This window comes from Neoarius graeffei, chromosome 11 (assembly GCF_027579695.1).
Source record: "Neoarius graeffei isolate fNeoGra1 chromosome 11, fNeoGra1.pri, whole genome shotgun sequence".
NCBI classification, from domain to species: domain Eukaryota; kingdom Metazoa; phylum Chordata; class Actinopteri; order Siluriformes; family Ariidae; genus Neoarius; species Neoarius graeffei.
In genome coordinates, this window is record NC_083579.1 from 8,073,489 (window position 1) to 8,100,020 (window position 26,532).

A 26,532-nucleotide genomic window follows, 5' to 3' on the forward strand; every position below is an offset into this window, starting at 1 on the left:
TAATGCACAAAAACACTTTTTCTGAGGGTTTTTTTTCTTTTTTCATAAACTTGTGCCTTTTTAATCTTGGAATTTGAGTAATTTTCTCAGAATATTACCCCCCCCCACTCAGTTTTATTTATTTAGTAATTTTTTTAAACCTACAAGGGCTTTAATACGTCATCATGGACTCCACCTCAATTAATAATAATAATTTTATGAAGTGTTAAAATGTTAAATAAATAAAATAGATAGAATTAAATAAACGCATGTAGCATCAAGGTCCAAGAAAAAGACCTCACAGAAAAATGTACATTATTATTATTATTTATTTCCTACATTAGAGTCAAGATTTAAGAACTTTATTGTCAAAGGCTTCTTGTAAAATGAGATTCTTAGTTTATCTGTTTGCTGTCACGGGCGCTGCAGTAGAGCATAATCAGGAACATAATAATAATTATAAAGTAGATCAAATCTACTGTATAAAGTTACGAAGAATAAAAATAAGAAAGCACAGCAGTGTTTAAAATAAGAGACTTTAGTCATCCCTCGGTGGGGAAATCAGGCATGCTATTTGGTCGTGGATCTGCGAAAATTCGCGGATTTGAATAAATTTTGAAAATTTTGTGAAATGCCAAAATACTCAAAAATCAGGAGAGGTGTTGACTTGCAGTAAATATGCAAACGTAATATTTGCTATTTTGCATCCGATTCCGTGTTTTACGGACTGACCTTGACTCCGATTATGCGTGTGTAACGAGGTTCATGATTGGAAGAAAATGTGTCAAGCGTTAGTAATGTGGCCAATCGTCGACGTGACTATACATATTGTAGCTCGTTCTTGCTTGTTTACAACGTGGTAACCGCATTTCGAAGTTAGAAAGCGAATATTTTGAACAGTGGCGAAAATCATTGATCGAAAAGAAGAAAACCGAGCAAGGGAAGTTGATAGTGGGTGCAGAGTGAAATGGAATTGGGAATGGTGTTCAAAACCATTAAGAGTCGTTTATAACGATAAAGAAACGGACACCACTGCGGGCAAATATTACCGGAAAGTTGACATTGCTGGTAAATGCAGGTGCGTCTTGTGTGATGCAGAGACTAACTATGCTGATTGTGGTCGCGTTGCCCTGGTCGACCATATCAAAACAAAAGGACACGCACGGAAACTGTATGAAAAGCGGTCAAATCATCAACTGCCGAGTAATTTTTTCACTCGTCGCTGGGAAGATGCACAAAAACAAGATTTGACATTTGGCATTAGCCCTGTTTACTTACAGGCCTCGGAAAAGCCTGCAGTTACACAGTCTAAGCGTCTGACACCGTTTATGGACAGGAAAGCACATCTTGAGGTAAGAAACCACTTTTTGCCGAAGTTTTTGGCACTTTCCTCTTAACTGTCAAACAATGCAAAGAATATAATATATCCTATTATCGAGAAAAGTTTCAGATTTAGAATGAAATGCTACTGATTTGACATTTAGATCTAGTTTTGAGTTACTTACAATTGCAAAATCATGAAAATACCTCACTAAAGTAATTTTATGCAGATAAAAAACTTAATATTTAGCTCTACTGCAGGCTAAGTTTAACTAATCAAATGTAGTTTAGTGTACATGTGAGTCTTCGTAATACACAATAGAACAGTTAGTGAATCTAATAGGCTATAGGCCTGTATGCTTTTGCATGAAACTGTTAATGTTGTGGTTTAATGCTTCTCGAATTTAAATACTGTACATGTTGATATTAACAGATATGTACTGTGATTTTAACTTCTTTTAAAACTTATTTTTTCAGGCTTTAATCTTAGCTTTTGCTGCAGAGAAAACTCTGGCCATGAGTGATGTAGAAGATCTTGTACCCTTGTGTAAAGAAGTAGCTAAAAAAAAAAAGAAGCCTTGGATGCACTTCACATGGCAAGGAGTAGTGCAACTTACAAACTGATCCATGGACTGGGGAAAACTTTGAAAGACTTCCACCCAAGAAAAAGAAAAAGCATGCTGCCAATTTAGGATGTGTAATTTTTCAGCAATATAATAAAGTTATGAGCTAAAGAACATTGTACATTGTGTACATGTACATTGTGTTCTTGTATTAACTAATTTTCAAAAATGCTATCCCGTTTCAGTAATATTTACTGAAACTAAACTTATTAAAAATGGTAATGATGTTTGATAAGTTTTAGTAGCCCTCCACTAGTCCGAGGAGTGGAGCCAGTCAGATGAAATACCCCTCAGTGGTCATGAGATTTCTTGAAAGTGTGAAAAATTATGTTCTTGTAATTTGAAAGTTTGCATGCATTTTATTCTAAAAGTTTCTCAAATTTTAAAATATGTGCTATGAATTCTGCCTTTGGCCCCCAGACCCCCCAGCAGGGCGTTGCCCCCACACCCCCTGGCTTGACATTCACTTTTTTTTTTTAGATATCCCCAGTGGCATCTCATCTCATCATCTCTAGCCGCTTTATCCTGTTCTACAGGGTCGTAGGCAAGCTGGAGCCTATCCCAGCTGACTACGGGTGAAAGGCGGGGTACACCCTGGACAAGTCGCCAGGTCATCACAGGGCTGACACATAGACACAGACAACCATTCACACTCACATTCACACCTACGGTCAATTTAGAGTCACCAGTTAACCTAACCTGCATGTCTTTGGACTGTGGGGGAAACCGGAGCACCCGGAGGAAACCCACGTGGACACGGGGAGAACATGCAAACTCCGCACAGAAAGGCCCTCGCCTAGCCTGGGCCCACCCATCCTAAGTGTGACGCAACACGGGGGCCTGTTGCGAACTTAGTCTGGCAAGGCAAGCTATCTCCAGCTCTTCCAAGCTCCCGAAAAATCGGGAGCCAATCAACTTTGAGCATCTCCAACGGCCCTGGGTAGAGGCGTGTTCAAGGCAGTGACGTAGTAGGAAGCCATAGATTGTTTACAGAATCTATGCCGGAAGCGCTTCATTCACTAGAAACATTACGAACATGGAGCAGCGGCAAGCCTTTGACACAGCGGTAGATGCTGTATTGAAAGCATTCAACGGGAAGTTCTCATTGAAAACGGAGCAAAGAGCAGCCCTGGAGGTATTTATCTTCTTCCTGTTACTCAAGCAGTTTCCGTCGCGTCACACGTCAGACGAAAAGAGTGATGTGATTGGTTTAAGCTTCGTCACAGCCTTTTCTGGCTTCGACCAGTAGCAAACTGAGGCATTTCAGGGAGGTGGGTCAACCATGCCTTTGGGAAACGGTTGGGCTTAATATCTTTGCCAGACCAATGCTCGCAGAGCTTTGAAGTTGCGTTAGCCAGACTAGCCCTCGCCAGCCACAGGGCTCGAACCTGGACCTTCTTGCTGTGAGGCGACAGCGCTAACCACTACACCACCGTGCCGCCCTCCCCAGTGGCATGCCTGGGAAATTTACAAGTCCCAGAACAAGTAAAAAACACAAAAGTCTCACCAAAAGCACATCCGTCGTTGCACGCAAACGAGTAAAATTAAATCCTAAGGGTACGACTAAAGACGAGAAAAAGAACAAAAAACAGTAAGAGCTGCTGAAACTGGCTGCCACTCACATGGTACCAGAAGGGAAAAAAGGTGGAGTATAGATTGGAACAGGATGAAAAGAGGAATGTGGAAAACTATTGGGTATAAAAAAAAACAGTATATAATGTTTAGTCCAGACAAGTACTACAAAAAGTGTGTGTGTGTGTGTGTGTGTGTCAGATGGGCTGAGAAGCTGGACTCTCTGACAATAACAGCGATGGAGGACCCTGAGCGCTTCGTAGGCCACCCGGTCAACGCCTTCAAGCTGATGAAGAGACTGAACACGGAGTGGGCTGATGTGGAGAGCCTCGTGCTCAGTAACACCGCGGACGGTCCGTCTGCACAGTAAAATATACTTATCTTACAAACTGTGGGTGGTAAAAGAGAGCAACTGGACTTGCTTGAAGATTCTTGAAGACGTTTCACCTCTCATCCGAAAGACTTCTTCAGTTCTGTCTGACTAATAGGGAGTATCAGGTATTTATCCCCTCATGGATAAAAAGCAATCCTAAGGTGTCCTTGAGTCATCCTGTTGGTGTGGGTCACTGGGGGCTGGGTGTGAACGGCCTAGAGTCGTTGGGGTGATCAATGGGTTGTTGGTTCTCCCTGTCCTCCTGTGAGTCACTCACTACGTTTACATGCACATAGAGAGAATCGAATTTCTGCCGTTACTCGACTGAAATCGAAGTTCAAAATGCCATGTATACACCTTAATTCGGCTGAAATTGAACCGAACTTGATTTCTCGGAATTGAGCTACACGACCTAGTTTATGCGATTTCTGCCGAGCTACTTTGTGCATGTAAACCTTATCGAGCTAGTTGTCGAGCTACTTCCGGAAGTGACGAGTGACGAGACCACAAGCGGGAAACACAACAGCCTCGGTCGGCATGACAACGAATCATGACAACGGCATGAATCTTTTCTTTTTGTGGCATTGTTTGCACTGTTAAAATTTAGCTCACTTACTGTATCACCAAATACATCTGTACAGCTGTTGCATAGCTGTGAATTGTGTACATAAACAAGTCATTGTATTTGTGTGTGTGTGTGTGTGTGTGTGTGTGTGTGTGTATATATATATATATATATATATATATAAATAATGTCCAACATCTGAAGAATGTCAATAAAAACAAAACAATTGAACTTTTTGTGTGTTTATTAAGACATAAGTTAAATTGTAAACAAAAAAAAATATATTTTTTTGTAAGCAAAAAATGGACTTTAGAAAAATATTATTGTGCAAAATAAGTTGTCTTACAAAACAGTGGTCTGCGCCGGACAGTTTGTAGCCATAGTCTGTTAGAGCAAGCCGAACAGCATGAACACGGAACTCTAGTGTTGCCAGTTTGGGGGTTTTAAGTGCATTTTAGCGGATTTGAACATGTTTTGGGCTGGAAAACGTCAGCAGTATCTGGCAACACTATAGCTCTTCTTCATGACGACAACCGGAAGTGTACCAACACGATGGGGCGTGTAGCGCCACGTGCGGCTCGGGTGCACAATGCACCTTGCACAATAGCCCGATTTCACTTGTGCATGTAGGGCTGGATTTCTCTGGCACCCCTGCTGGGACCCTTTGCTCGATTACCAACAGCAGCTCGATTTGGACGTGCATGTAAACGTAGTCACTGAAAACAGCTGGGTTTTGGTGTGCATTCAGTTGTCTGGGAAGTGTGCCAAGGACTGCATTGTAGGTGGCTGATAAATGGTGTCTTAGACCCCCACCTCTGTTCAGTGATGGCCGTTCCAGGTTGACAAAAATGGCTTCTTTAACTCCTCGCTCATACCAGCGATCCTCTCTGGCTAAAACGCGTACGTTGCAATCCTGAAATGAGTGTCCTTTGTTGTTAAGATGAAGATAGACAGCAGAGTCCTGGCCTGAGGAACTGGCTCTCCGGTGTTGAACCATGCGCCTGTGAAGCGGTTGTTTTGTTTCCCCAATAGGAAAGAGGATCCCGAGAGGATCGGTGGTATGAGCGAGGAGTTAAAGAAGCCATTTTTGTCAACCTGGAACAACCAGCACTGAACAGAGGTGGTGGTCTAAGACACCATTTATCAGCCACCTACAATGCAGTCCTTGGCACGCTTCCCAGACAACTGAATGCACACCAAAACCCAGCGGTTTTCAGTGACTCACAGGAGGACAGGGAGAACCAACAACCCATTGATCACCCCAACGACTCTCTAGGCCGTTCACACCCAGCCCCCAGTGACCCACACCAACAGGATGACTCAAGGACACCTTAGAATTGCTTTTTATCCATGAGGGGATAAATACCTGATACTCCCTATTAATCAGACCTGAAGAAGCCTTTCAGATGAGAGGTGAAACGTCTTCAGGAATCTTCAAGCAAGTCCAGTTGCTCTCTTTTATCACCCACAGTTTACTATGACCTGGATGACTGAGAATCTTCACAGACTTATCTTACAAATACAGACAGCGCAGAGCATACAGAACCAGCTAACTGCTTCTTCTGTGTGTGTGTGTGTGTGTGTAGGGTTTATCTCTAATCTGACAGTACAGAGGCAGTACTTCCCTGATGATGAGGATCAGAAAGGAGCAGCGAAAGCTTTACTCCGACTGCAGGACACATACCAGCTCTCAGCCAACACCATCTCCGTTGGAGATCTGCCTGGTATGTGTGTGTTTATGTGCGAGAGCGAGATCTGTGCTGTTTTAACATATCCATGTTGCGTGTATTCTGTATTTGTATTTGTATAAAAAATCTACTAAAACACGTCTAAAAATCTCATCATCTCTAGCCGCTTTATCCTTCTACAGGGTCGCAGGCAAGCTGGAGCCTATCCCAGCTGACTACGGGCGAAAGGCGGGGTACACCCTGGACAAGTCGCCAGGTCATCACAGGGCTGACACATAGACACAGACAACCATTCACACTCACATTCACACCTACGGTCAATTTAGAGTCACCAGTTAACCTAACCTGCATGTCTTTGGACTGTGGGGGAAACCGGAGCACCCGGAGGAAACCCACGCGGACACGGGGAGAACATGCAAACTCCACACAGAAAGGCCCTCGCCAGCCCCGGGGCTCGAACCCAGGACCTTCTTGCTGTGAGGCGACAGCGCTAACCACTACACCACCGTGCCACCCCCTTAAAAATATAAATATAAAGAATCTCTAATAGTAAAGTAAATGTAGTAAACGAAGAAGCAGACTGGGGGAGGAGTTGATAGTCAGGAAATAAATCTAATAAATTAGGTTTAGTCTGTTGGAAAAATATTAGAATAGGTTTAAAAAAAGCAAGAAAAGAAGTTTAAAAAGAAATTCCTACTTGTAAAAATACTGCCAATTTCATATACTACTGCTGAAAAATACAAAACGTTTAACAGAAACCATGGTCTCAATCTCAAACAATTTAATAAATTGTCCATTTTTACCGGAGTAGATTAGCTTCCTCTTCTGGACCGGCCAGGTGCCACAGCTGTTTTTAACCAATTCCAACAGGTTTCCTTCTCAGAGCTAAAGGATATAGTAATGCATATGAAACCTACATCCTCACCCCAGGATGTTGTTCCCTCTCAAATCAGTAAAGCTACTTTTGATATAGTTGGCCCTAGCATCCAAGTTATCATAAATTCATGCCTAACCACCGGCACTGTCCCAGCATGTTTTAAGCATGCAGTTGTCCAACCCGTGCTTAAGAAACAACCTTGATGCCAGGCATCCAAAAAATTACCGTCCCATATCAAAGCTATCTTTTATCTCAAAAGTGCTAGAAAAAGTTGTTCTGTTACAGCTGTTACCTTTCCTAAGTTCAAATGAGTTACTGGAACCCTTTCAGTCAGGTTTCAGACCTCTCCATAGCACTGAAACGGCTCTGTTAAAGGTGACAAATGATCTCTTACTCACTTTAGACTCTGGTGAAAATGCTATTCTGATTTTATTGGACCTTAGTGCAGCTTTTGACACAGTCAACCACAACATCCTACTGTCCCGCCTTGAACATTGGGTGGGCATTACTGGTACACCGTTAGACTGGTTCATCTCTTACATCACCCAGAAGACTTTTTCCGTTTCTTTAGAAAATTTCTTTTCCTCCTCTGCCCCTGTCTTCTATGGGGTACCTCAGGGGTCCATACTGCAGAGATGCCTACTAGTACGGATTGGCCGTATTTTGTACGGAAAAGTTACGCAAATACGATGTTACGGCAAACAGTGTTATTCTGTACGGAATTATTATAAAGTCTTAAAAAATTCCAGTGAGTTGTTTTTAAAATGTCCAAGCGACTTTTTCAATCCATGCGCGATTCACGGCTAGGCTATTTATTTTTACGACAACCACACATGCTATGTGTGACATGCGCAGATTCCGCACATTTGTTCGCGCTATTTTCGATACGGTAGAATGGCCGTGCGTTACACCCAGTCAAAAGGGCAATGGATACGCGCACTGCAAACTGTGTAGAACTGACATTAACATCACTCATGGTGGTCGCGATGACTGCACGCGGCATGTCAACTCCAAAAAACATATGGAGTATGCTGAAATGGCGAGTCAGGCGGAAAGTAAATCTGGGGGTATCCAGCAGTTTTTTATGAAATCTGTGGATGAAAAGACACGGAACGTGACGCGTGCTGAAGCGGTGATGGTTGACCTGTGCTTGGAGTTGAACTTGCCAATTAGTGCCATGAAATGTGAGTTAAACTTATTCAGTTTCTTTTTACATGTTTGATTTTTATTCACTGAAATATCAAACACTGGCTGTACTTCTTTAATTCAAAGTCTTTTCAGTGTTGCAAGTGCAAATGTACATGTAGTATGATCAAAAACAGAATTTTATGATTAGTGTTGTTGGGATTGTGGCAAAAAATTGATCATTCCACTGTTTTAAATACAATTATAAATGTCATTTTATTCAATGTCTCTTCTGAAGCATTATGCTGAAGTATTTATATATTGGGACATTAAGATAACAATGTCGGACTCTCTTTGGCATGAAATAAGAATTTTTTTTAAATTTTATTAGAATCCGTTAACAGGTAGAACATTTTGCCAGGCAATATAATATAATACTTTTGAGGAGTTACATTCAATACCAATGCTTGGTAGTCAGCCGTAATGTCTGCAAACAGGGAACACTATTCAGGGATGTGATTTTTCCGCGAATTCGCGGAATTCCGCTTTTTTCACCTCAAAATTTGAAAAAAAAAATTTCCGATTTTTCGCTCAAAAATCCTCATTCGTATCCTATTCGTTCCGACTTTCAGTAATTCCGTCATTGAGATGAAACGAGGTACGTGATTGGCCCATCGCTCTGTAACAACCAATGAACGCGCTTGTTAGATAGCTGTACGTAAGCTCGCTTCAAACAGAGTTGAAAGATGGCAGCCTCCGTGATCGAGCGTAAAGATGCAAATCGAGTTAAATAAATTGACAGAATAGTGAAAAACAAGTTCCGCTGGGAATGGTTGGAGAAAGAGGTTGCTACAGATGTTGGACATAAGACTATGAGACATTTGTTCAGCAATTTCGTTCTTTGGGGGGAGGGCAGAGGTCTCTGGCTGTCAAGTTTGGGCAGGCTGGGACCTCCCCTGCCCGAGCTACGAGCGTGCAAAGTCGGGCTGGAGCCCGGGATAGAAACGAAACCTAAGTGAGTGAACATAGTAGTTTTGAATATCCGTAAGTGAGTGAACACTGGGGTTCTGAATATCCTTAAGTGAGTGAACACTGTGGAGTTATGATTATCCTTAAGTGAGTGAACACTATAAGTGAGTTATGTATATGAAGTTGACCTTGCTAGAGTAGAAACTGCAGAAAAAAGTGACTGATATGCTGGAACTGGACATGGATGCTCGCATCTTTTTTCTTTGAGAGTTCCTGAAGACTTGTGGATGAATTCTTATGTTGCATCATGCTTGTTTGAAAAGGCACATGTTCAACTTCGACAGTAATTGAAAGTATAAATTTTGTTTTTCCTTATACAATTTTCTATTTATTCTAATGCAGATGATTTAATTTAGAATGGCATTTTTAGGTTTCATGTTTTGGCTTTTTGTCAGTTAAGAATCATTGAATTTACTATAGGGGCTCAGAGTTGCATGTTGACCATTAAATTGGCTTGAATTTGTTAATCATGACAAGTTTTTTCTTGTGTGTTTGCTTGCCATTTTAGTACAATTTTTAAGTCAGAAAACCCCAGAACCCAGGAGCTTCGGGGGGCTTTGCCCTCCTTGTCCCCCCACCAGGGCGCTGCCCTGGACCAGCTGGGGGCCTGCGGCCCCCGGACCCCCGGCTAAAATTTTCAGATAATTTCAGCAGCCCCAAATCACATCCCTGACTATTGTATTTAGAAAAATGTGATATATTGTATGCTCTAGAAATTTGTTGAGTGGAAATTCAATTGAGATGGCTGCTCATGTTTTGTTTATTCAATTCACACAAAACAGTTCTTTTTAATAATTTAAATGTTAAACATATTGGTATATACACCTCTTTATAATGGAAATGCGCATAAATTAATGTTACTGAAAGTCATTCCAAAATACTGAAAAATGTTTTCAAGAATACTGAAATTCAAAATTTGGGGTAGGCATCTGTGATACTGGGGCCAATTTTATTCTGCCTGTATATGCTACCTCTAGGCAACATCATTAGGAAGCACAACATCTCTTTCCACCTTTATGCTGATGACTCCCAGCTGTATCTCCTTTTAAAAACTAATGCTTCCATCCAATCTCTCATTAACTGCCTCCATGACATTAAGGCTTGGATGTCAAATAATTTTCTTCAACTAAGCAGCGATAAAACTGAAGTTATCATTTTTGGCCCTCATAAATCTCTAAACCACTTCTCTAATAGCTTAGATTATCTCTCCCCATATGTCAAGTCCCACGCCAGGAACTTGGGGGTCATCCTTGACTCTGAGCTCCGCCTTGATAAACAAATCAGCTCTGTCGTCAAAAACACTTACTATCAGTTAAGAATCATTGCCAAACTCAAATCCTTTCTGTCCTATCATGATTTGGAGAAAGTCATTCATGCCTTCATCACATCACGCTTAGACTATGCAATTCCTTATACCTTGGCCTCCCTCGGTCTTTTCTATCACGTCTTCAATTAATCCAAAATGCAGCTGCGAGACTGTTGACAGGTGCTAGGAAGCAGGAGCATATTACTCCAACTCTTGCCTCCTTGCATTGGCTCCCCATTCAATTCAGGGCAAAATTTAAGCTTTTACTGCTTGTTTTTAAAGCTTTACATGGCCAGGCTCCATCCTATATTAGTAGCCTCATCCACACACAATCCACATCCAGATCCCTTAGATCTGCAAATAAAGACTTGTTAATTGTGCCCAGAACACGCATGAAAACGAAAGGTGACAGGGCTTTCTCTGTTGCCGCTCCATGTCTATGGAACCAATTACCTTTTAATGTTAAAAGTGCCTCTTCCATTTTAATTTTCAAATCCTGACTTAAAACTTACCTTTATACTCTGGCTTTTCCTTCGTCTTCACCCCCTTTTCCTGCTCCATTTCTCAAAACTCCTGTGTACTTATAGTTGTGGTTTTGTTTATAATTGCGTGTGTTATCCCTTTTCTGTGATTATTTATTCCTTCTTGTTTTATTAACTCTGTACAGCACTTTGGTCAGTTTAAAACTGTGTTTTTAAATGTGCTTTATAAATAAATATTACTTAGACTACGTTCAGACTGCACCCTGAAACGACCCATATCCGATTTTTTTGCCCATATGCGACCTGTATCCGATTCGTTATTGACAATCTGAACAACACAGATCCGATTTTTTTCACATGCGACCCAGGCCGCTTGGATATGTGGTCATAATTCCGATGCATATCCGTTATTTTCACATGCGACTGCAGTCTGACCGGACAGGTCGCATTCATGCGACCTACACGTCATCAACAAGAGACAAACGTCACTATTCTGCGTTGGCTAATCCCGCCTCTTTGGTGGAAAACAACAACATTTGTACAGTTTTCAGAATTTAAATAGGCTTTTATAGAATTATGAATATAGAATAATGGTGGATTTGGTAGGGACCTGGATGTTAAATCATCCTGTATTACAAGATTATAAGATTGTTTTGGAAATTTCCAGTAATTTGACACCTTCGGTCTCATTAGTCTGCTGCCCACATTAATCAGATTATTGTGTGAGTTCCGCCGCCGCCACAAAAACCACATCGCCAGGTCTCGCCTCATCTCCATGCTTTACTTGCAAACTTGAAGAGTGCGCTTTTTTTTTGTTTACGTATTACGTAGATGTGCTTATTACGTGTCAATTTGCGCATGCGGGACACTTTTGGGTCGTTTTCCGTTCATATTGGAGATCGCATACATGTTTCATATACTGTAATTGGTAATGTGAACGGCCTAACAAAAAAATCGGATTTCACAACAAATCGGATATGGGTCGTTTCAGGTTGCAGTCTGAACGTAGTGTTACTTACTACTTCCTTTAATAATAAACAATGACTTGTGCTTACTGGATGAAATGTTAAAAAAGAGAGAGAAAAATGATTTTTTTGACATCAGAGGGTGGGACTGATTTTTATCCCCCCCAATAAATCTCAATAAATCTTGTTTTCACTTAAAGGATTTTTTTTTCAAAATGTATTTTTAATTATATTAACCAATGTTAGTTAGCTAATAAAGGTGACCCCATGTACAGTATGTTTCCATCTAGCTGTAATAAGTCACTGTAAACAAAAAAAACCATGATGTTTAAAGCTTGAGATTAGACACTGAGTGTTTATTAAACTATTCATAACATCATTTATAACTAAAAGGGTGCACAGTAGAGTGTAGATCTCCACCAAGCCATACAGTGGGGCAAAAAAAGTATTTAGTCAGTCACCAATTGTGCAAGTTCTCCCACTTAAAAAGATGAGAGAGGCCTGTAATTTTCGTCATAGGTATACCTCAACTATGAGAGACAGAATGAGAAAAAAAATCCAGAAAATCACATTGTCTGATTTTTAAAGAATTTATTTGCAAATTATGGTGGAAAATAAGTATTTGGTCAATAACAAAAGTTCATCTCAATACTTTGTTATCTACCCTTTGTTGGCAATGACAGAGGTCAAACGTTTTCTGTAAGTCTTCACAAGGTTTTCACACACTGTTGCTGGTATTTTGGCCCATTCCTCCATGCAGATCTCCTCTAGAGCAGTGATGTTTTGGGGCTGTTGCCGGGCAACATGGACTTTCAACTCCCTCCAAAGATTTTCTATGGGGTTGAGATCTGGAGACTGGCTAGGCCACTCCAGGACCTTGAAATGCTTCTTACGAAGCCACTCCTTCGTTGCCCAGGTGGTGTGTTTGGGATCATTGTCATGCTGAAAGACCCAGCCACGTTTCATCTTCAATGCCCTTGCTGATGGAAGGAGGTTTTCACTCAAAATCTCACGATACATGGCCCCATTCATTCTTTCCTTTACACGGATCAGTCGTCCTGGTCCCTTTGCAGAAAAACAGCCCCAAAGCATGATGTTTCCACCCCCATGCTTCACAGTAGGTATGGTGTTCTTTGGTTGCAACTCAGCATTCTTTCTTCTCCAAACGACAAGTTGAGTTTTTACCAAAAAGTTCTATTTTGGTTTCATCTGACCATATGACATTCTCCCAATCCTCTTCTGGATCATCCAAATGCTCTCTAGCAAACTTCAGACGGGCCTGGACATGTACTGGCTTAAGCAGGGGGAACACGTCTGGCACTGCAGGATTTGAGTCCCTGGCGGCGTAGTGTGTTACTGATGGTAGCCTTTGCTACTTTGGTCCCAGCTCTCTGCAGGTCATTCACTAGGTCCCCCCGTGTGGTTCTGGGATTTTTGCTCACCGTTCTTGTGATCATTTTGACCCCACAGGGTGAGATCTTGCATGGAGCCCCAGATCGAGGGAGATTATCAGTGGTCTTGTATGTCTTCCATTTTCTAATAATTGCTCCCACAGTTGATTTCTTCACACCAAGCTGCTTACCTATTGCAGATTCAGTCTTCCCAGCCTGGTGCAGGTCTACAATTTTGTTTCTGGTGTCCTTTGACAGCTCTTTGGTCTTGGCCATAGTGGAGTTTGGAGTGTGACTGTTTGAGGTTGTGGACAGGTGTCTTTTATACTGATAACGAGTTCAAACAGGTGCCATTAATACAGGTAACGAGTGGAGGACAGAGGAGCCTCTTAAAGAAGTTGTTACAGGTCTGTGAGAGCCAGAAATCTTGCTTGTTTTGTAGGTGACCAAATACTTATTTTACCGAGGAATTTACCAATTAATTCATTAAAAATCCTACAATGTGATTTCCTGGATTCTTTCCCCCCATTCTGTCTCTCATAGTTGAAGTGTACCTATGATGAAAATTACAGGCCTCTCATCTTTTTAAGTGGGAGAACTTGCACAATTGGTGGCTGACTAAATACTTTTTTGCCCCACTGTATGTTATCAACATTAAAATCACTTGAACTGAGGATAATACTAAAGCTTTCCGCCAAATTTCATCCAAATCTGTTCACTACTTTTTGAAAAAATGCTGGATCTACATAGATATCCAGATTTGGATCAAGATTTAATCAATGGTTCCTTGGCCCATGGATTACCGTTCCACCAAATTTCATCCAAATCCATTCACTACTTTTGGAGTTACATTGGGAAAAAAAAAATCCCAGATCTGCATACATATGTGGATTTCGATCAAAATCAAATCAATGGTTCCTTGGCCCACGGCCCACCTTCCCACCAAGTTTCATCCAAATCCGTTCACTACTTTTTGAGTTATGTTGAGAACAAAAAAGAAAAACAATACTGGATCTACATACATATCTAGAGCTTGGATCTGCATACATATGCGGATTTGGATCAAAATATAAACAATAGTTCCTTGGCCCATAGCCAACTTTTCCACCAAATTTCATTTAAATATGTACACTACTTTTTGAGTTGTATTGTGAACAAATAAAAAAAAAAATCCCAGATCTGCATACATATTTGGATCCGCATATATATATATATATATATATATATATATATATATATATATATATATATATATATATATATATATATATCCAGATTTGGATCAAAATCGAATCAATTGTTCCTTGACCCATGGCCCAACTTTCCACCAAATTTTATCCAAATCTGTTGACTACTTTTTGAATTATGCTGGGAACAGACAAGCAAACAAACAAATGGAGGCGAAAACAACCTCCTCCAGCACAGTTGGTGGAGGTAGTTATGGAGGAATAGCTTTGTAGAAGTAATTAGTGGTCTGTCTCTCAAAGGTGTGGTCTATAAGAGCCATATGACGGTGGAGGACTGTTTCGAGCTGGGGAAGGTGGCCTACTCGGAGGTGGATTACTACCACACCGAGCTGTGGATGACTCAGGCTCTCAAACAACTGGATGATGGAGAGGACTCGCCGGTGGACAAAGTGACCGTCCTGGACTACCTCAGCTATGCCATTTATCAGCAGGGCGAGTTAGACCGAGCGCTGGAGCTCACCAAGAGGATGCTCAAACTGGGTAAAAACAAACAAACACACACCAAGCACCCTTCATAAACATTTACGAAACCAATTTAACTAAAGTTTATCTCGAGTTTTTTTTTATTATTATTTTCTGCTTTGTTCTGGCTCGTCTTATTTTAAATTTTTTTTAAATTGTATGTACTGCTCGACAATCCAGTCAATATGTTTGCATTTTTATCTCACACTTTAATGTGAGCTTGTTTTTCTTGCTGTCTGATTAAGGAAAAAAAAAATGTTGTATTAAACAGTGGAAAGAACAAAAATTCAGGACCTGATTAAGCTTTAACATTTTCCAGAACATAGCTTTTGTTCAGTTCCTGTTGTTCTCCAGTGAAAAGTTGTGAGACGTCTCCATTCAGAAACGTCTGCATTCTCAATTATCCCATGAGGTGATTTTTTTTTTAATTTAGTTGAAACTGAAGCTGTTTTTATGCGTGCGGTTGCCAGATCCCACACACCAGCGCGCCAATGGAAACCTGAAGTATTTCGAAGTCCAGCTGGAGAAGCAGAGGAAAGCAGAAGAAGCTGCAGACGGTGAAAAGCAACAGAATAAACAGGTGGATAAGCGGGACGTGCAGATGGAGCGCTCCAGAGACCCGCTACCTGAGAGGAAGAGATACGAGCAGCTGTGCAGAGGAGAGGGCATGAAAATGGTGAGAGCTCAACATAATCTTACTTTTTATTTTAATCATCACTCTTCACCCTCTCTCGCTTTCTTCCCTTTACTAAGTAAGTATGCGCCGTGCGGTTACAGAAAAGCTACAGCTATTATAACACAATTTGTCAACTCAAAACACTTCATTCTGGCTCCAAAATTATGAAGCAAGTTCAGTGTTTCATGTTACCGCAAAGGCTTTCCATAGATTTTCCCCCCCATGTCAGAAGATTTAACAGCTTTACATCTGACTGTTAAAGTTTTGACACTGCATGGATCGACATTAACGGTAGTCCGACTGTCCGGGACAATCAAATGTTTTGTCCAGACAAGTCAAATCTGCATCAGCCTGTGCTGAATATTTGTTAAAAATCACCATTTTTATAGAAATTATTCAAGAGTTACATCAATGAAGTTCCATCAAAACTAGTTCAATCCCCTCAGTGATCCGGGGAAGCCAAGTACAGCAGGTGCGTGCGTAAAAATAACCACATCGTAATATCTAATTAGCCCATCTGTCCGTAAGGCTGATGAGCTGTTGCGATGGTGTGGTGTCCGTCGTCCGTCCACAATTCAGTTAAATCATATCTCCTCCGTCAGTTCTCCATGGATTTCTGTTCTGATTGTTAGTTTTATTTGAAAGAGGTTGACCTTCTGCACAATTGTATTGTCAATTTTTTTGCGAACAAAATTAGTAACCACGTCAACTTAAGACATTTTCTTCTGACCAGAGTTGTCTCTCATTTATCATGCGAATTCAGTTCTGATCGATGTTTTGGGTCGATCTCGTCTCAGGGAACAAAATTTTAGTCCTTTGTTGATTTTTCCTGTTGTAAACAATTTGTCGTGGAGGTTGGTCCTCTCTCACACCGTCACATTTCGGTTCTGTTCGATGTTTTGGTCGTCATGGGTGTTTGGATGGCAGGTCGGATGAGCTCCTACGTCCTTGACGTTCTGGTTATAGATTATTAGACTCATTGAAATTGGAGAAATAGCGATCAGACACCTTAATCGTTAAGGGTGGCGAGATGTGGTGAGTTAAGATCCAATAGCAGAACACAAACCAGAAAATCCAAGGAATAAAAAAATGATTTAATTTAAGTCCAAAAAGAGTCAATGAACAAAAATAGCAGAAATAATCCAGACAACAATGAGGTAGACAAAGACAAAGTGCTAATATGAAAAAACATGAAAAATAGTTCTGACAAAAACTGGAGACAAAAAAACCGTAGTGCAAAAAAATCTGAAAAACTGACAAAACATGAGTGCAAACAACTGTGGCTAAGACTAGGCAAAACAGAGAGCAAAAAATGGCACAGAGACAACGTGAGAAACGGACAAGACGTTCTGGCAAAGACGTTCACGCCTCTTTCTGAGAACGGCCTATTTATACACAGCAGAGCAGACCAGGAAGTGAATGCCGGCAAGATGGAAGTCCCGTCCCGGATCTGGATTGCGCTGAACTGGGAGATAGTAAATCTCCGGAGTGGAAGTCCGGGGCGGATCATGACATTTAATAAAATAAATATCTGTGGTGAATCTTCATTTCATTCGGACATTCATTGTATTTTTCTTTTGTGTGGTTCACATTAACATTAACCATCGCAAATGTGGTAAAATATTTTCTGGGAGTTTTCCAACCGTGCCGAACTCACTTACGGTTCGTTTTCATTCACAGCGTGATTCTGTCCCCCTTATCATGTCCAACTCAAAATTAATTTGTACTTCAAGTTTTACTGGATTAATCAGGATTTAACTTTATTTCCTGCAGAAGCTTTGAATGTGGGCGAGTCTAACTCTTAACGCTGCAGATCAGGTTAATGCGGCTTTGGATAGTTTCTAATTATTGTCACAGTTAAGGCGACTCATTTTAGATTTTTCGGATCACGGATCCACTGACGGCAGTTAAATACTACCGCTAGAAAAATAAAAAGTCTGCGCGTATTTTTATTTTCGTTTTCACCGCCGAAACGTACAAAAAGAAATGTAAAAAAAAATATTCAGATATTTTTCTTGTAACAGCACTGTATCCCTGGTACTAGGTCATATTTCTTTAAGTAAAAAGTATTAGAATCGCAAATACAAACGACAATGTGTGTTGTATATATCCACTTCAGCCGAGTCTGAAAATGAAACTATTTACGACATTGAGTATTCACTTGAATGTTTTTATGGTATTTACAACCGCTTTACGACAGTGTCAACCTCGTGCTGACCATGGCTGACAGCATGGATTCCGAGCTATCGCCTCAACTGTACGTAAGCATAAAGTGTGGTAAAGAAAAGTCTTTTCACTGTCTCACTAACCAAAACATGGGCGATTTCGTCTCTCAAGCGTTGAAAGTAAACAATGAAAAGATCAAAACGATCTTTGGTTCTCAGAAAGAAGGTGGTGATGTAACGAGCACGATGCCAAATATGCCTGCCATAACGTTAGTTCACGATTTTGGCTGCAAGTATCTGACTATGGAATTAGAAGAGGATGGTGCCGCAGAGAGTCCTATCGAATCAAGTAGCACGAACGTATCAGCCTTCGATGTGCTCATGAGAGCTCAACGGTCATATGACCACATATACCTTCAGAGAAGTAAGTACTGGAATGCTAGTCCGTGTTATAAACTTATACACAAGAACACATGCACACACTATATACAGTGGGGCAAAAAAGTATTTAGTCAGTCATCAATTGTGCAAGTTCTCCCACTTAAAAAGATGAGAGAGGCATGTAAGGTATGGATCATGCATCATAGGTATACCTCAACTATGAGAGACAGAATGAGAAAAAAAATCCAGAAAATCACATTGTCTGATTTTTAAAGAATTTATTTGCAAATTATGGTGGAAAATAAGTATTTGGTCAATAACAAAAGTTCATCTCAATACTTTGTTATATACCCTTTGTTGGCAATGACAGAGGTCAAACATTTTCTGTAAGTCTTCACAAGGTTTTCACACACTGTTGCTGGTATTTTGGCCCATTCCTCCATGCAGATCTCCTCTAGAGCAGTGATGTTTTGGGGCTGTCGCTGGGCAACACGGACTTTCAACTCCCTCCAAAGATTTTCTATGGGGTTGAGATCTGGAGACTGGCTAGGCCACTCCAGGACCTTGAAATGCTTCTTACGAAGCCACTCCTTCGTTGCCCGGGCGGTGTGTTTGGGATCATTGTCATGCTGAAAGACCCAGCCACGTTTCATCTTCAATGCCCTTGCTGATGGAAGGAGGTTTTCACTCAAAATCTCACGATACATGGCCCCATTCATTCTTTCCTTTACACGGATCAGTCGTCCTGGTCTCTTTGCAGAAAACAGCCCCAAAGCATGATGTTTCCACCCCCATGCTTCACAGTAGGTATGATGTTCTTTGGATGCAACTCAGCATTCTTTCTCCTCCAAACACGACAAGTTGAGTTTTTACCAAAAAGTTCTATTTTGGTTTCATCTGACCATATGACATTCTCCCAATCCTCTTCTGGATCATCCAAATGCTCTCTAGCAAACTTCAGACAGGCCTGGACATGTACTGGCTTAAGCAGGGGGACACGTCTGGCACTGCAGGATTTGAGTCCCTGGCGGTGTAGTGTGTTACTGATGGTAGCCTTTGTTACTTTGGTCCCAGCTCTCTGCAGGTCATTCACTAGGTCCCCCGGTGTGGTTCTGGGATTTTTGCTCACCGTTCTTGTGATCATTTTGACCCCACAGGGTGAGATCTTGCATGGAGCCCCAGATCGAGGGAGATTATCAGTGGTCTTGTATGTCTTCCATTTTCTAATAATTGCTCCCACAGTTGATTTCTTCACACCAAGCTGCTTACCTATTGCAGATTCAGTCTTCCCAGCCTGGTGCAGGTCTACAATTTTGTTTCTGGTGTCCTTTGACAGCTCTTTGGTCTTGGCCATAGTGGAGTTTGGAGTGTGACTGTTTGAGGTTGTGGACAGGTGTCTTTTATACTGATAACGAGTTCAAACAGGTGCCATTAATACAGATAACGAGTGGAGGACAGAGGAGCCTCTTAAAGAAGAAGTTACAGGTCTGTGAGAGCCAGAAATCTTGCTTGTTTGTAGGTGACCAAATACTTATTTTACAGAGGAATTTACCAATTAATTCATTAAAAATCAGACAAATGTGATTTCCTGGATTTTTTTTCTCATTCTGTCTCTCATAGTTGAAGCGTACCTATGATGAAAATTACAGGCCTCGCTCATCTTTTTAAGTGGGAGAACTTGCACAATTGGTGGCTGACAAAATACCTTTTTGCCCCACTGTATGTATGTATGTAAAGTGTGTCTCTTGAATTTAAATTATTTTATCATCTTAATCCGACATTGAAATTTTGCCATGCAAAAAAAAAAAAATTAGACAAGGACACTTATTTTTATTTCGACCGACATCATCAAAAATATGTTGAAAAAATCCGTGAACCTAAAGATAAAAAATGGGTGGCCTAAAGTCTGAGTTTTATTGACAAACTATAAGTCATTAAAGCATAATGATGATCATAACTATACCTGCTTTTTGATAAACTTTGTTAAATCACTTTCCTTTCACTGAACTAGTAAATACACAGGAATAAAAAGGTTGTGGTCAGGACGAGTGAAAAATCTTCCTGCTTGTCCGAGTGGATTAAAGAGTTTAATGTCAAGCCCTGCACCGAGACTCCTTCTGTAAATGTTACGAAATCTTCACCTTAGGAAACCTTACGTGTTCTAACTTGTAAACTAACAGGATAGTTGTACAAATCCATTTATTATTAGGTTTAGATTGTGTGGAGCGTCCACCGTGCAGGTCCCTGTGAATGAGCTGTTGCTCATTGAAATCCAATTCCAGTCGTACCGCTGGTCAAACTCCTTCTAATTAACTCTTATAAAAACTCTTGCTGTTTTGTTGCAGACTTCTCGTAGGCAGAGCCGTCTGTTCTGCCGCTACTATGACAACAAGCGCAATCCTCGTCTGGTATTGGGTCCCGTCAAGCAGGAGGACGAATGGGACCGCCCCCGCATCGTCCGCTACCACGACATCATCTCCGAGTACGAGATGGGAAAGGTCAAAGAGCTCGCCAAGCCCAGGGTGAGTTCGGTTCTCTGAAGCTGATCTGTGATTGGTCGCCGGATGTCACATGACGCTTTGGTTTAGACTCTGATATTGTAACGTTTATACATTTCATACCATGTGAGGCTTTACTTTACAGGTGTACAGATTAACATTTTAGTTACAGGGCTTGTTTTTAGCCCGTCTTCTCAGCCATGTGTAGCTATTCACTTGGCTCCGCCCCTCAGCAGCACACATAATGATTTGTATGGATGTGTTTATCGAAGCACAGTTAATCTTTGTACAGATTTTTCCTTCATACATCAGCTATTTTTCCTTTTCATAGATTCATTTTCCGTCCTTCCTCTTAAGTCAGTGTTGAATAATAATCATTTAGTCTTTTTCCATTCTTTTAGAACCAAAATGAGTTCAGTGTCATCCTGAGACGGTATATTCGACACTAGCAAATCAGAAAATGTTTCTACAGTATAATTTTTTTTTTAATGGTTTCTCAAGGGACCAGATGAAAATTATAAATTTTTCTTCTCTACTTAATGAAAAAGTTGGGGACATAACACGTTTCAGTACAAGTACACAGGTGATTATAGGAAATCGTGTGCCCTGATTGGTCAAGAAATTCGGACTTTTTCTCGATAATCAGTTCGAGCGACTCGGCAAAATGGCGGCCAATTGCTTCGTCACTGTAAGTGAGGGAGAATTACAAATGATGAAAGAAAACGCTGTTCCTAAAAGCACTAAAGATGCTACGAAGTTTGGTCTAAAACTATTCAAAGGTAAGGTGGAGTGGTGATTTATTTTATTGATTTCAAAACAAAATATTTGATGTGACTCAGCCTAGACAAGTTACACAAGTTAATATGTTTACATATGCTGCTTTTTAAGTAAAATTTCTTTTTTAAATACGATTATTTAGTTATTAAAAAAAAAAGAAAAAACCCACCTGTGTATTTATGCTAAAACAATTATCCACCTCAGGCTCAATGAATATCAGTGAATAATAACCTCGACTTCGTCTCATTATATGTTATTTACCAGCTGGGAGGTCCGTATCGTGAAATACCGCAACCGAGGTCTTGAAAGTACTGAGCGAGGCCCTCTGGGTCGAGGTCAGTATTCAAGGCCGAGGTCACTGTGTTTCACCATACGGACCGACCTTAAGCTGGTAAATAATATATTTATTTTTTTCTTTACCAAATTCTAACAGAAAACGAGAGCTCCCGAAAGGCAAAACTGAGCCGAGCCGCCATTTTGAATCCTCATTCACGGCTGTAATGCAAATTGCTTCCTCCTCGGTATACAAGTGCACTTCCATGGCAGGAAAAAAACTACATTTTGCCACCTATGTAGTCCCCTATTTATACAAATAGGAGTCATTCAGGATTCAGCCATGTTTTTGCTTGACCAAAGTTATACAGTATTATGACCTTTATATTGCATAAATAAAACCATTTGGTGAAACTTTGAAGAAGAGATTGTACTAGTTTAAAGTTTTTACCTCACGTAATATGTATTAGGATAACATGGTCCAAAATGGGCCTCATTAACCAATGAGCTCAAACTGTTAGCAAGTTACAGGTTTTTAGCTTTCTCCTGAAATGTTTTCCTTAATTTTTTCTTCCTCAGAGGAGTAAAACTCGCTTTCGCTGTGAACACTGTTATCACTATCCATGCTGTAAAATTAATGCTATTTTGAATCCTCATTCACGGCTGTAATGCAAATGGCTTCCTCTTCGGTATACAAGTGCACTTCCACGGCAGGAAAAAAACTACATTTTGACGCCTATGTAGTCCCCTATTTATACAAATAGGAGTCATTCAGGATTCAGCCATGTTTTTGCTCGGCGTTAGCAAATTACAGGTTTTAGCTTTCTCCTGAAATGTTTTCTTTTATTTCTTCTTCCTCAGGGTAGTAAAACTCGCTTTCACTGTGAAGACTGTCGTTATCGCTATCCATGATGTAAAATTAATGCTATTCTCCTGAGAAATGCTGGCAAAAATTTAAGATTTTTGATAATCTTATAAATAAATCTTAGAAAAAAAAGATAAATGTTGACAAAAAAATGCTACTATGCTTGTTGTGAATGAGCGAGTCACCAGAGGTCCATAACCGGGGTCCGTATCGTAGGATACGGACCCGCTCGCCAGCCAATCAGAGCGCAGGATTTGGACCGTGAAAAAAATAATTCACAGTTATTCCATGAAGTCGAGTCATACATGAGCTGATAGTTGTCTATGATCCATGCAAGACGAGATTGAGTGGAATAACTTTTATTCTATCCACGTTCACTGGATTTTCGGAAACAGAGCATTTTTATTTTTTGCAAATTCGATAAATAAAATCTTTATCCAAAACGCCCGACAAAATAATTTCCACTTAGAATGTAAACAAACTGGCGAAATGACAGGAGCAATTTGTGAAAACTGTGATGATAATTCTTGAAAAAAAACCAACAACTTTTATTTCATATTTTGTTACTTTTTTTTGTATTTTTTGGGGTTTTGTTTTCAAGTACAGTTTTTATTTTGTCCTCGGTTGGTTCAGCAACACGCTCCGCCATTTTGTTTTTCTCTACTCACGGTATATGAGCTGATAGCCTAGTAGTAGAGTAGCCAATCAGAGCGCACGATTGCTCACATCCAGTGAAATTGGATAGAATAATCACAGATTTTCTCTTCGGCGAATAATTGTTAATTATAGCCTGTGTCTAACCTTAAAGGAACAGTCCACCGTACTTCCATAATGAAATATGCTCTTATCTGAATTGAGACAAGCTGCTCCGTACCTCTCCGAGCTTTGCGCGACCTCCCAGTCAGTCAGACGCAGTCAGACGCGCTGTCACTCCTGTTAGCAATGTAGCTAGGCTCAGTATGGCCAATGGTATTTTTTGGGGCTGTAGTTAGATGCGACCAAACTCTTCCGCGTTTTTCCTGTTTACATAGGTTTATATGACCAGTGACATGAAACAAGTTCAGTTACACAAATTGAAACGTAGCGATTTTCTATGCTATGGAAAGTGCGCACTATAATGACAGGCGTACTAACACCTTCTGCGCGCTTCGACAGCGCATTGATATGGAGCTCAGATATCAATGTGCTGCCGAAGCGCGCAGAAGGTGTTAGTACGCCTGTCATTATAGTGCGCACTTTCCATAGCATAGAAAATCGCTACGTTTCAATTTGTGTAACTGAACTTGTTTCATGTCACTGGTCATATAAACCTATGTAAACAGGAAAAACGCGGAAGAGTTTGGTCGCATCTAACTACAGCCCCAAAAAATACCATTGGCCATACTGAGCCTAGCTACATTGCTAACAGGAGTGACAGCGCGTCTGACTGCGTCTGACTGACTGGGAGGTCGCGCAAAGCTCGGATAGGTACGGAGCAGCTCGTCTCAATTCAGATAAGAGCATATTTCATTATGGAAGTACGGTGGACTGTTCCTTTAAGCAAACACTCCATCGAACGAAACATTAAAAATAGTAAATGCATAAACCTACACCATGTTTGGCCAAGTGAATGAAAAAATTAATCACTTCCTTCTGACATAATCTCACACACGAGCAGAAACGACACTTAACTTTCTTCAGAAAGCTCGATCTGGGTTGCTGTTTAAAGCTACAGATTTGCGAACACATTGCATTCTCGATATAATAGAACCTCAATGAAACCACAGGATCCAGAGTGGTGGGTGTGGCTAGAAACCACTGAGTGATGTAACCCCGCCCCTCAAAAGCGAGTTCCAAAGTTGAAGGGTTTTCACTTCCTGACTTTGGAATTCGAGGTGTTCATGGGAATTTTTTTTTTTTAATCCAACAACTTTTCTCTTCCTCTTGAATGTCCAATCTCACTCGCTCGCACAGTTTGATCAATCCCATTCATTCCTATAGCATTTATTTATCTATTTATTTATTTGTACTTTTCCTACATTCATTTTATGATGAACTTGGTGGTGCTGTTTCGTAAAATACAACCTACAATGACATCAGTGATTGTTAAAACATGGACGGCATGGCTCCACCCTTTCTGTAGAAATGAAGCCATTATTCCTCCGCCATTTTGAGTTTGGAGCCGGAGTTCAGGCACGAAGTTCAAAATCAGGTACAGCTGCTCATTTGATAAGCTCCACCCTTTTCTTCCAATACCAGGATCCAGCGCGTCACCAAGGTTGTCAGTCACGTCATTCCCAAGTGTATCCACACTTTCTTATGATATGATATAGTCTAATAAGTTTTTAAAAACTAAAATAAAATATGTAGATTATCAGTGTTGGGAAAACTAACTGCTCAAATTGGAAACTGCAGATGGAAAGACTGGGGGGAAAAAAAATGATATGGCTATTTCGTCATTGAAACACAACGGGATGGGCAGGGCTAGACATTATACCGCAGCCAACCAGCAATGGTGCTAGACCTGTTGTGGCTTCACATTTTCAAGACGTCACACTGTCCATGTTGAGCGACACGAGCCAGGATAACGCAGCCACTGATGAATGAACGGTTACTGAACACGGTCCATCTTTTATCCTGCTTCATGAAAGTAAAACCCACCCGGTGTTTTTGTTACGTCTTACAGAATCCCAGTCCTGATCCACATGTCTGCTTTGGAACCCTGTCTGAAAGGGAAAGCCTCAGTTTTACTATTCCTTGTAGAACTTTCTACCAGACTGATGAACCATTAAGAGATCCGTTTTAAAATGACAGAGTACATGTATGAGCAGTGATTATCTCCAAACTTCACTTGGACCATTGAGAAATGGAAAGGAGCTCAGTGTTAACTTTTTTGGCTCCGTAGCTCCGGAGGGCCACCATCTCGAACCCCGTCACGGGAGTGCTCGAGACCGCCTCCTACAGGATCAGCAAGAGGTAAATTTTGGTGCAGGAGGGACACAAAAGAACCCGCCACAGAACTCCACAGCAGAATCCCATGTCACCAAAATGGATGAATTTACCGAGAAACTCAGACTTCTGGATACAAGTTCTCGTACTGTGTTTGATATGTCATAAAAAACAGTACACATATTATTATTATTATTATTATAAAATAGCTGCATCATGTGATCTTGCTGAGGAGTTCTGGTGTTTTCAGAGCGGTGGAGGATGTAGAAGGACGCGTGCTTTTGCTTTTTCCTACCGTCGTTTGTAACATGACTGCGTTGCAGCAGGGACCAAAAAAAAAAGCCTTTTCCCATAGGCATTATGGGAAATCCCAAATCAGGACACACCTCAACCTGAATAGGGATGAGCAGAAAAACTGAATTGAACAGAGTGAATAATTTCATTATATTTTCTGGAATTAATTCAATTTGTCCCTGTTTTGCTGCTAGTCACGGTTTAGCATCACTGACCGTCTCCTTCTTCTGTTTTTCTCTTCTTTTCCCCCCTCTTCCTCCATGCGTCTCTCCTTCCTGCTTTCTGTTCTGTCTTTGTTCTTGGGAGTAGCTAAAGCGTGCCACAGTGCATGACCCCGCTACGGGAAAACTCACCACGGCTCAATACAGAGTCTCCAAAAGGTAATTCAACTCAATTCAATTGAACCTTTATTTAAACGCAGAGCAGAGTGAAGGGTGACCTTGATTTGCAGTGCAGATAAACACGGTGAAGAAAAGAGGCAGAGAGAGCAAAGAAAGGTGGTGGTGGTGGTAGAACACACAGAGAGAGAGAGCATAAAGTAAGAGATGAAAGAGAGATTAAAAAAGGGACGGTGAGAGAAAAATAGGTTGGAGGACGGAGTGAGAAAAAGGATGGGAAAGTATCATGAGGAGCAAAAAAAAAAATTAAGAAAAGAATAATAAAGGAGAAAA

At 40.8% G+C, this 26,532-nt stretch overlaps 1 protein-coding gene across 4 annotated transcripts in view; it reads left to right on the plus strand.

The window, feature by feature from the left end:
• The window catches only part of p4ha1b (prolyl 4-hydroxylase, alpha polypeptide I b), a 60,786-nt gene that overhangs the window by 12,154 nt on the left and 22,100 nt on the right, over positions 1-26,532 (plus strand). For 3 of the 4 annotated variants that reach the window (XM_060933363.1, XM_060933366.1, XM_060933365.1), the window contains exons 4-9: positions 3,696-3,847; positions 6,019-6,156; positions 14,783-15,022; positions 15,475-15,680; positions 20,572-20,748; positions 25,524-25,594. In XM_060933363.1, coding sequence (XP_060789346.1) covers positions 3,696-3,847; positions 6,019-6,156; positions 14,783-15,022; positions 15,475-15,680; positions 20,572-20,748; positions 25,524-25,594 — 984 coding nt within the window. Of the gene's footprint in view, positions 1-3,695; positions 3,848-6,018; positions 6,157-14,782; positions 15,023-15,474; positions 15,681-20,571; positions 20,749-25,523; positions 25,595-26,170; positions 26,242-26,532 lie in introns of all 4 variants that reach the window. The other variant, XM_060933364.1, reaches the window with a different exon arrangement.